We start from the raw sequence: 10951 nt of genomic DNA on the forward strand, positions 1-10951 counted from the left end.
ATCATAATGCCCGTAATCTCTCCTCATAACCTAGAGTCTGTGAATTCTCCATTTTATTTTTTGTCTTTTCCACTCCGTGAATTTCAGACCTGCTAATCAGATGGTTCGCACTCGCTATTAAAATGATATAGTTCTAATCGATGACACGGGAGGCGGCGTTAACAAGAGATTGGAGGTTTGGAGACAGCGTCTTTAGTTTAAGGGTTTCAAGTTGAGTAGGACTAAGACATAATATTTAGAACGCAAGTTCAACGACGTGATGGGAAATCAGATTTGGACGCGAGGCTTGACTCACAAGTCATCTCCAAGAGAGGAAATTTCAAGCACATTGGGTCAATTATCTAGAGGATGGAAAGATTGACAAGGATGTCATGCATCGTATTGGGATGGGTTGGATGAAATGGAGGTTAGCATCTAGAGTCCTATGTGACAAGAAGGTGCCACCGAAACTTAAGGGCAAGTTTTATCGAGTGGTAGTTAGGTCGGCCATGTTATATGGGGTTGAGTGTTGGTCCCATATCCGGAAGATGAAAGTAACAGAGATGAGGATGATGAGATGGATGTGTGGGCACACTAGGCTGGACAAGATTAGGAATGAAGATATTGGGAAAAGGTAGGTGTGGCTCCCATAGACGACAATATGCATACAGCTAGGCTTAGATGGTTCGGGCACATGCGAAGGAGAAGCCAATATGCCCGGTTAGGAGGTGTGAGCGGTTAGCTTTGACGGGTATGAGAAGAGTTAGAGGGCAGCCTAAGAAGTATTGGGGTGAGGTGATCAGGCAGGACATGGCACGACTTCAGATTTTCGAGGACATGGCTCTAGATAGGAAGGTGTGGAGATCGAGCATTAGGGTGGATGTTTAGGAGGGAGTCGAGCGTTTTTCTTCCTTCGCATCGGGGGTGGGGCTAGCCTATTAGGGTGTTGTCTTTGGGTTATTAGTGGTGTAAGTTTGTGTCCACACTATTTTTTCGTTTTTTTTCATAGTACAGTAGTTTTATTACTGGTTGTTGTTATTGTTTTTCTATCCATTTTCTGTTTCCTAAGATGTTAATATTATCTTTATGACTTTTGTTGTTGTCACAGACTCTATTGTCTTTTTTCGTTTTCTTGAGTTGAGGGTTTCTCAGAAACAGCCTCTCTATCCCTCCGAGATAGGGGTAAGGTACATTCTACCCTCCCCAGATCCACTTGTGAGATTTTACTGGACTGTTGTTGTTGTGGTTGGATAGTTACTTTTAAAGTCAGAATTATGATGAAAGGTTACTTACTTCATCTCACTACGATTTTGGTTGCAAATCTTCCATTTACATAAGCTCTATAAGCTTTATCCACATATAAATAAAATACATTTATACAATTTAGATGGCCAATTTAATTTTTCACTATGATTTGTAAAATTTTCTTTATATTTTTAACTTTAGTTTTTCTTTAGGTTATGGTATTATTATAGAAATTTTAAGAAATACCAAATAACTAAAGTCACTGAAATTTGTAGTTTGACTCATGCCGAGCACATCGTGCTATTTATTTCACTTTATAAACAACAAATACTATAAAATTTATAACTCATAAATACTATTCCCATTTTACAATTTATTTTATCTCTGTTACAAAAAGGAGGAAGTTTTTTATAGTTCACTATAGATGAAACTTGAGAGTCATGAAACATAAACAGTAGTCAGTCTTCCCATTGAATTTTTCCTTTGCTGCACAAGGAGTTTATCTTAAAAGTGTTTCATTTAGCTTATACGGCAAAATTCGACACTAGTAATTTCACTTTCAACTCTCAACAAAAAGGTTACTTCTTTTACCCAGAAGGAGCAAAATCCGTGTACTCTTAACTAACTAATCACTTGACTCAACATACATTCAAATTATTGAAACACAAGTTACGTATACATTTTCTCATCAAAAAGTCTAAACAAAAACAAATGCCATTTCACAATCAATATTGCATCACTAGATATAGGTTTCTTTCCCTGCCATAGGATTGTTACAGTTTCCACAGGCATGACCTGCATTTCGCTGGTTCTTGACTTCTTGTTCAAGCTATGATGTCCAAAGACGGAAACTCAAAACAGTATCGACTAAAGTACTCGTCTAGAGTCCAGGGGCGAAGCTACGTTCAACCAACCGACCACCATTCGCCGGAAAATTATACTCCATATAAGGTAAAATATTACTTGTTATTGATTAAAAATAGACTTTGAACACCCTTACATAGCCCACTGGCAAAGGTTTGAACATACTTTCATCATCATCATCGTGTAACGTGATTAAAGAAGATTACTTTCTGAGACTCACGTATCTGAAACATTCTCAAAACTTGAATTTGACCTCATACTATACTCTGCCACGAGCTTAGCAAACAATGAGGATTCGTTCTCTAACAACCTGGCTGGAGTGTCGTATTCAGCAATGAGCCCTGCAGCATAGCCAAAAAAAAAAGAAGGTAAATAACAAGAATTTCCTCCTCCGCTTGCTCCAGAACGTAAACGATGATTCTTACCATGATCTAATAGTAGGACCATATCACTGTCAAGCACAGATGTAATCCTATGAGCAATGGTTATAACCGTGGAATCAGAGAAGTGCAGCCTTAGAGTTTGCTGAATCAGATTATCAGTTGCAGTGTCGACAGATGCTGTAGCCTCGTCAAGGACCAGGACCTTGCTCTTTTTCAGTAGCACACGGCCAAGACAGACCAGCTGCCTTTGGCCTACACTCCAGTTCTCTCCGTTCTCAGATACTGCAGTGACACAAAGAAGATAATTATTACAGCTCTAAAAGTGGAAATCATCAGAAAATGATGTGGTTCTTAAAGTTACCTGTAGAATAAAGTTTGCCTTCCTTCTTCCTCACTTCTTCTCCTAGCTGACACTTATCGAGCGCCTGAAACATAAAACATGAAACAAAGTTTCTCAATAAAATAAGTGTTCATTTTCCTATCTGAAACAAAATAAATCTAGAAATAAGCAAAACCAAGCTGTCACCTCCCAAATTTGTTCATCTGAATACTCTTCAAGCGGGTCTAGGTTGCTGCGAACTGTCCCCTCAAACATAGTTGGATCCTGTGGAATTATACTCAATCTAGACCGTAGATCATGTAGACCAATTGAGGAGATGCTGGTACCATCTATTTTTATTTGTCCAGCAGCTGGTTCAACTATGCGGAAGAGGGTCTGTATTAGAGTAGATTTACCGCTGCCTGTCCTACCGACAATTCCAGTCTTCTTTCCACCAAAGAAAGTGCATGTAAGGCCTCGCAACACTAGAGGCATGTGAGGAGCATATCGGACCTATTAAAAGTTTTCAGATATATCAACCCATACCAACAAATTAACCTGCATAATTAACACCAGAGAATAACTTAATTTACCTGAAGATTGCTAAAATCAACCTCTCCACAAGATGGCCAGTTAGGGTCTGGTCTGTTAGATTCTATGATAAGAGGAGGTTCACTTGGAAGAGCAGTATACTGAAGTATTCTTTCAACAGAAATAATTTTATTTTCCATCATACAAAGATTCCAAACAACCCAAGCTTGTAATATGTTCAGATTAAGCCCATATGTAACAGCTAAGCCAGCAACACCTGTAAATCAAGAAACGGAGAAAATGTGCTCTTAAGAGTTATTCAACACAACAAACTTCAAGGAAAGAAAACATGAAGATAGAAAACTTACTTGGGTCAATTGTTCCAACAGGAAGAGAGATCAAGAAAATTAATGAGAAAGCAAAAGTGATCAGAGATAGCATATCCAAACGCATGCAGAGCCACTCCATTGCAGCAGCGGTGTGAAACTTAGGTCGAGAATAATTGTCTATCAATTTCATACTTGCGTCCTGGAATCTAGATTCCTGATCGAAACTTCTAATTGTGCTTGATCCTGAAATTGTCTCGGCAAAGTGCTGTATTACTGGAGCTTTGCATGTCCCATTTAGTCGTGCCAGTTCTCGTGCTGATGGTATGTAATATTGCTGCAATTAAAACAAACCCACCACTTAAATGTAACTCATGTTTATAAATGTAGCTAAAGTTATAATTCACTTTGTGAAAAAGCATATACTAGTATTATTGTGAAGGCAAAAAACACGAAAAAGGGGATCGTAGCAACCTCCAACCAGATGGAAACTGCAATGATCGGAATAAAGACAATGAAGACCTGCCATGCAACTTGTGACATTACTCCAATAATTCCTAAAAGCTGTATTATTGTGAAGGCAAAGGATCCAACTTGAAAGGGAACGTTCAGATCAATTGCACTTTGATCTGTCGATGCCTGTTGTCATACCAAAGCACATTTGAGCAAATTTTGAAAAATATCGATTAGTCAGGTAACAGAAAGATTGAGACTAATAAGAGGGGTAAATAAAGGAAATATAATCATTCACTTACTCTGTTTAGGATCCGCCCACTTGGTGTGGCATCGAAGAAGGACATTGGAGCACGGAAAATGCAAAGATGCATTTTTTGGAAAAGCAATGAGGCTGTCTTATATCCAGCGGTAACAAGAAGCATGGTTCTAGCAAGGATGCAGAAAGCACTTGCGATTCCTAAAGCAACATATACAATGATGAGAGTAGAACCCCCAACAGGAGGTGGATCACTCTTTGAGACGGGAGTTGCCCAAGCCATCCAATAATTGCTTCCAATTTGAAGGAGCTGAAAACCAACTTGTGCCAACAGCATAAATGGCACGAGAGCACCTCCATATGCAGTTGTTATATATTTCCAGTAAACTGCAAAACCAACACTACCTTTCTCTCTTTCCTCCTCCTGAACAATTTGTCCCTTTGTTCCAACAATATCATCCACTTTACCATTTTGGCCATCTGGAATCTTTTTATCCTTCTGCACATTTGTATTATCACCAGTCATTTCCACACTCTTTCTCAATGCTTCTCCCTTAACTGTGTCAATTGCTGTTAAAGCTTCTTGGTGAGCACCCACAAGTTCCATGAAGTCACTACCTAATTTGAGAAGATCATTGTATTTCCCAGCTTCACTGATCCTTCCATCTTTCATGACCTGAAGAGAAATATCATAGTCAAATAAGTTAAGTCTATATATGGATATTAAGCATACAATAATTACTGAAAGGAAAGAGTACCAAGATCAAATCCGCAGCAGGCAAAAACTCCACTTGATGTGTAACATATAAAACTGTTTTTGAATTCCATAGCCCCATTATACATTCCTGCCATTAAAAGATGGATCAATCAAGTGGCTAGGTAAAAAATATCAAGCATGAAAATAAAGCATATATATGAAAGGACTTACATTGAAGAGATGGGATCCGGTATGAGCATCCACAGCACTGAACGGATCATCAAATAGGTAAACATCAGCATCTTGGTAAAGAGCACGAGCAATCTGTATTCTCTGCTTCTGTCCACCGCTCAAATTAATGCCTCTCTCCCCTATTACTGTTTGATCGCCAAAAGAGAGAATTTCCAGGTCTTTCTTTAAGGAGCACGCTTCAAGAACTTTATCATACTTCTCCCTCTGCATCTCTTTACCAAATAATATGTTCTCCTCTATCTTTCCACTCTGTATCCAGGGCGACTGTGCAACATAAGCTTTCGTTCCGCTGAGTTTAATAGTCCCTGATAATTTGGGCATCTCTCCTAAAATGCTAGACAGTAAGCTTGATTTTCCTGAACCAACTGTACCACAAATGGCAACTCTCATGCCATTAAGCACTCTAAGATTTACATCCTTTAGAAGTGGAGTGAAGGTGGATGCATCCCAAGCGAAGTTCCCACCAACAATCTCAATTGCTACATCAGAACTACCTTTTGGAAGCTTCTCTATGACATCAGGCTGCAAGTCATCAAGAGTAAGGAAAGATGCAATACGATCAAGAGAAACTTTGGTTTGAGCAATCATTGAAATTGTATCTGGGAGATTGTAGATGGGCTCTTGAAGAATTCTAAATGTCGCGAGTGCAGACAATATCTTCCCAGATTCAAGTGGGATCCCCATAAGCATTGCAGCGCCAAAGGTCGTCACAGAAACAAATGTAGGAGCAACCCAGAAGACAAAAGTAGTCATAGCTGATGTGTACACATATTTCATCAGCCATCCTGCCTCTGTAGTCCTGAGGTCCGAGATCCTAGACAGAAACTTCATCTCCCAAGATTGAAGCTTGAGTATTCTCATATTCCTTAAGACTTCAGATGTAGCCTTCATCCTTCTATCTTTCGATTCCATGAGTTTCTCCTGAAATTTCTCCTGCAAACTCCCTAAAGGGATGTTTGCCAACATCACTATTATTGTAGCAACAAACGCGGCAATAGCAGCTAGGCCAAGATTTTTATAGAGTATCACCAATGCCAGAGCAACTTGTATGATTACCATCCAAGGATCATGCATATACCAACCGAAGTCACCAATCCTCTCGGCATCAACTGTCATAAAATTGATGATCTCTCCACTAGTGTGGCTTTGCTTTGACTGACAGGAGAGGGTTAAACCCTTGTTGTAGATTTTGGCAACCAGTGCTGCCCGTGCCCGATACCCTCCCTGCTGCACCTTGAAAAACCAATGCCTTTGTGCCAAACACTCTACCAACTTTGCAACGAAGAATGCAGCAACTAAGACGTAACCTTCATTATCAAAGTCTCGTTTTCCATTCAGATACTGAACTAAGGTATCAATGAGGTACGGGCCAACGTAAGAAGCCAAAGAGTAAAGAAGCACGAAGAGAGCCGATAACACTATCTCCTTCCGTGCTGTGAAAGCCAAAGCCTTCACCAGCATAAAAGTAGTCACACGGTTACTATTTCCCCCACCCACAGATTCTAGTTTTTCTCTAAAAATAGGAAAACTCCCTCTGACACTATCATCAAAGTGAAGCTGAGGAACATCCTCAAGGTCTAATGTTTTCTTGTTGCCAAAAGAAATTAGGGGACCCATCCAAGCGAAAGTAAAGAGACTAAAAATGTTTGCATTGGCATAAGGGGTCACAGTTTCCTCCCCAGTAGACTTCTTTGAGTCTATGCCATTTACAACACTACCATTTAAGAGGGGTTCCTGAAGCATATTCTCCTCACTCTCTTTTTTAGCAATAAACCCCACAAAACAGAAGAATAACCCCATAAGAGTGAAAAGAGCATCAGGGATACAAAATTGAGTTGGTAAAGATTGGTTCTTTTTCCCATAAACAAGGTCTATAACTAGGCTATAACAAGAAACAGAAAAGAAAAGCCCCCACCAAACTCTTAAAACAAGAGGGTATTTGGTTTCACAAGAATTAAGGAACTGGGTGTGCAAGAAAACAGAGATTGACAACCAAGCTAGAAACTTTATTGCAAAATCCAAAAGGGTTATAATTTTTTCCTCTGACCAACCACTTCTATACCAGTAAAAATGAGTTAACAAACATAACACAAAGCTAAAGATGGCAAGACCTATCGAACAAAAAGTGGTTGGTTTGTAGTACAAGAACCTAGCATTCCTAGTAGTACTCTGTTTGTGGCCAGCATTATTGTCCCTCCGGATTGTATTCCAACAACACAGCCCAAGAATTACAAGGAACAATCCCAGGTGCAAAGAACAACTAATGACACGTAAGAAAATGGGGTTTAGGAGGGATTCATAATCAAGGCTTACATACCTCAAAGAAAATGAGAAAGATTGAAACACAGACATGCCCTTTGCAATTTCCATGATGCTTTTTTGGAGGTCTTCAGAGGTTCAAGGACGTCAGGTTTCCTCTATATTGTGGTTTCGTGATGAATTATGGGCTTTAGCTTATGAGTGCTCTTTCATTGTGCGACTGGTGTCTCGTATATATATAATATATAGTACTCCTCCATTTTTTGCTTTTCCATTTGATTATTATTACTCCGCTTTTTTTCCAACTTTGATTTGATTGATTAAATATAATAATAATGAATATAATGTGGGAAATTGAAAAAGGTAGGGAAAATAGAGAAAAGGGAGAGACAAGTCAAAGCTGTGTTTACGTGGTGGCCAAGACTGGGTTGAGGAGAAAACAAATTAACAAGTGATGAGGACTTAAGGACAAGTGGGAGAAAATACAACTCCTTTTTTGTTTTATATGCTAATTTTTCTTGAACAAACCGTACTTTTTATTTATAACTAGTCGCGTGTACCTTGTCTAAATAATTAATAAGCTTTTAAAAGTCATATAATTTGTAGAAGTCCTCCGTTATCCACCGATCTATCTATATCTATATTATTATAAAAGTAATATAATATCGGTTTACAAAAATAACCTTATAATATTAAGTATAATAACTCATAATAGAAGGACATAAGTGTAATTCTATATATTAGCCTTATAATCCTATTAATTTTAGGATATAATATTACACGTTAGGAATCTTACATAATTACCTTTAGGAATCCTATTAGTATAATTATTTTCCGTCTGGCTAATTCATATAAAATTGAACAAGTAAATTTGTTTAGTCATGTAATCGTATTACTTTTAGGATATACTTTTTAAAAATTTCTATTACTAATCTAATTTGAAAACATATTATAATGTCCTATTACTAATTTAATTTGAGAATGTATTATATTGTCCAAATTCATTTAGAAAAAAGAGAGTATATACTATTATAAAAGCATAAATACAATATTAATATACCAAAATAGCCCTAAAATATTAAACGGAATAACTCATTGGGAAAGGGAATAACTGCAATAACTTATTTTTTGGACTACAATACCTTCTATGCTAATTTTTAATAATTAATATTTTAAAATAAATAAAATTTGTCTATTAAATTCTTATTAAAAAATATGTATGAAGGTTTAATAAAATTAATTTCATCAGAATCCTACGTATTGGCAATACGTTACCACTCTATAATGTCCAATACAAAAAAAAAGTAATACTAAATGGACTACATAAAGAGTTGACATTGAGAAAAAAAATATCCCCACGATAATATATTTTTATATTATATTTGAACTGTTTTCCTACTCAAATAATATTTTTTTTTATCAATTTCTCGTGTAATATTAAAAAAATACCCAATTATTAAACAACAACTAAGAAAATATTTAAGAATATAAATGTGTGAGAAAGAGAGAAAAAAATGGTTGGTAAGAGTCAATACCACTAATGATTCTACAAACATAAAGATCTAAAAGTGAAATGTCATATCAATCTTTTACTCTTTGAAAATAAAATTTATGATGGATAAAATTATAATTAAGATTAAATATTCAAAACAAGAGATGAACTAATATTAAGATCTGAATCAACATAGAATGGATTATTTTTTATGTTAAAATTAAATAATTAAATCTTTTAATTAATTATTTAGCAAGAGAATCCAATTCAATTATTTTTTAAATTCACCACATGAGTAAAATTCTTATTCAAATTAAAAAACATCTTAGGGTACATAAATTTATTTCATAAAAAAAGCGTTAGAACACAAAGTAAAAGGGTTAATATATTATTAAGAATCAAAATGTTATACAAATATTTGAGGAATCACAATCAAACCTAAATCCTAAACAAGAACAAGATTTCAAGATTATATTATAAAGAGTCGACTCTGCTATAACGGGATTATTCTTTGTATATGCCTCGGCGGAATCGAAATAACATTACTATGTCATGCATTACTTGCAAATATCATATCAAGAGGCATGGCACTGTTAGCAATAATAGCAAGTGGTGTACCAACAACGATTTTATCGTGAGGCCACTCACTTTATATTTGATATACCTCTTCAAACAACTTAAATAACCATCACAAATATATCAGAGCAGAGCAATAATGCTAAATTTATAAGGAAAGTAAAATTGATAATATAGGATGAAGCACTTATGGCTAAGTGTCAAACGGAGTTCTAGAGATATATTGGATATTAATGAACCGTTTGGTGAAAAATTAATGGTTTGGGAGGTAATTTATGTCAAGTATTACCAGCAGTTCCAAAATCGACAAAAACAGAGATTGTAAAAGCTAGCTTGCCAAAGTTATACTTTTGGCCTCAAATGAAAAAGATTCAACTGACAAGAAATTTAAAGTAAGAACAGATCCAGTATTCAGTGTCTTCTGGCTTCATGTTGGAAACGAATAAGAGCATCCAATAAAAGATGATTTGGTTCTTCCTAAACACTTGGTTATCGATCCCAATGGTAGTAGTAGTGCATTTAATAAGAGAAATATTTCTATCATTAGATTAAAACGCAAATTGTGCAAATCGCATAATAGAATTAAAAAGACATCTTAGCTAGCAGAAATGAATATGTTGATCAACTAAATAAAAGGTTGATTGCAAGATTTTATAGTAAGAACAAAATATTTTTCTATTTTTGACTCAGTAGAATATCATACCAATAATTACTACCAAGAAAAATACTTTAATACCAAATGGCCTTCTACCATACATGTTTGTCGTCAAGTTTATTATTTCCTACGTATGTTAGTGTCACCGTATATATAATAGACTAAGTTGATCTTCTATTGTATATAGGTTGATTTTGAAGAAAAAGATGCTCGCCATGCTACTGAAAAACTTAAATATGACAAATAGCTTATGTAATAGCACACAGATGGTATATAGAAGTTTTGACAATAACGTCATACATGCAAAAAATTATGATATTGGTCAATGTGCTTCTAAGTATATTCTTATCCCTGAATTCAACGTTGGTCTTCTGAAACTAATGAATATCCTTTTAAATTTATGTTTATGTTTTGCAAATATAATAAATAAATCACATGCACAAACATCCTAAATATTGGACTATATTTACCGCAATATATTTTCTTGCACGAACAACTGTATGTTACACTTTCAAGAGGGATATCAAGATCGACAACAAGGGTTGTGGTTAAGGCAGAGCAACCAAAGCATTAGAAGGAAACGTATACAAAAAAATATTGTCCACAAAGAAGTGTTCGTTAAGATATCATCACGTTAAATACGTTTAAACTATAATACATA

The 10951-nt window shown here is 35.9% G+C and overlaps 1 protein-coding gene across 1 annotated transcript; it reads right to left on the bottom strand.

Annotated features, from left to right (window-relative positions):
• Positions 1-1846: 1846 nt before the first annotated feature.
• On the bottom strand, positions 1847-7786 carry LOC104119292 (ABC transporter C family member 3). The gene is made up of 10 exons (XM_009630753.4): positions 5288-7786; positions 5118-5204; positions 4403-5035; positions 4122-4286; positions 3690-3984; positions 3384-3598; positions 2998-3303; positions 2833-2896; positions 2514-2753; positions 1847-2429 (listed from the first exon to the last, which is right to left on the bottom strand). The coding sequence occupies exons 1-10, from the start codon at positions 7676-7678 to the stop codon at positions 2305-2307; spliced, it is 4521 nt and encodes a 1506-aa protein (XP_009629048.1). The 5' UTR covers positions 7679-7786; the 3' UTR covers positions 1847-2304.
• Positions 7787-10951: the final 3165 nt, after the last annotated feature.

Source organism: Nicotiana tomentosiformis, chromosome 7 (genome assembly GCF_000390325.3).
Source record: "Nicotiana tomentosiformis chromosome 7, ASM39032v3, whole genome shotgun sequence".
NCBI classification, from domain to species: Eukaryota; Viridiplantae; Streptophyta; class Magnoliopsida; order Solanales; family Solanaceae; genus Nicotiana; species Nicotiana tomentosiformis.

Excerpts from the sequence above, each read along its gene's own strand:
- LOC104119292 (XM_009630753.4), bottom strand. The coding sequence starts at position 7,678 with ATGGAAATTGCAAAGGGCATGTCTGTGTTTCAATCTTTCTCATTTTCT. Across the intron at positions 4,287-4,402 it reads GTGGGCGGATCCTAAACAGA|GCATCGACAGATCAAAGTGC; the intron begins GTAAGTGAATGA and ends GTATGACAACAG. Across the intron at positions 3,985-4,121 it reads CAGTTTCCATCTGGTTGGAG|CAATATTACATACCATCAGC; the intron begins GTTGCTACGATC and ends TTTTAATTGCAG.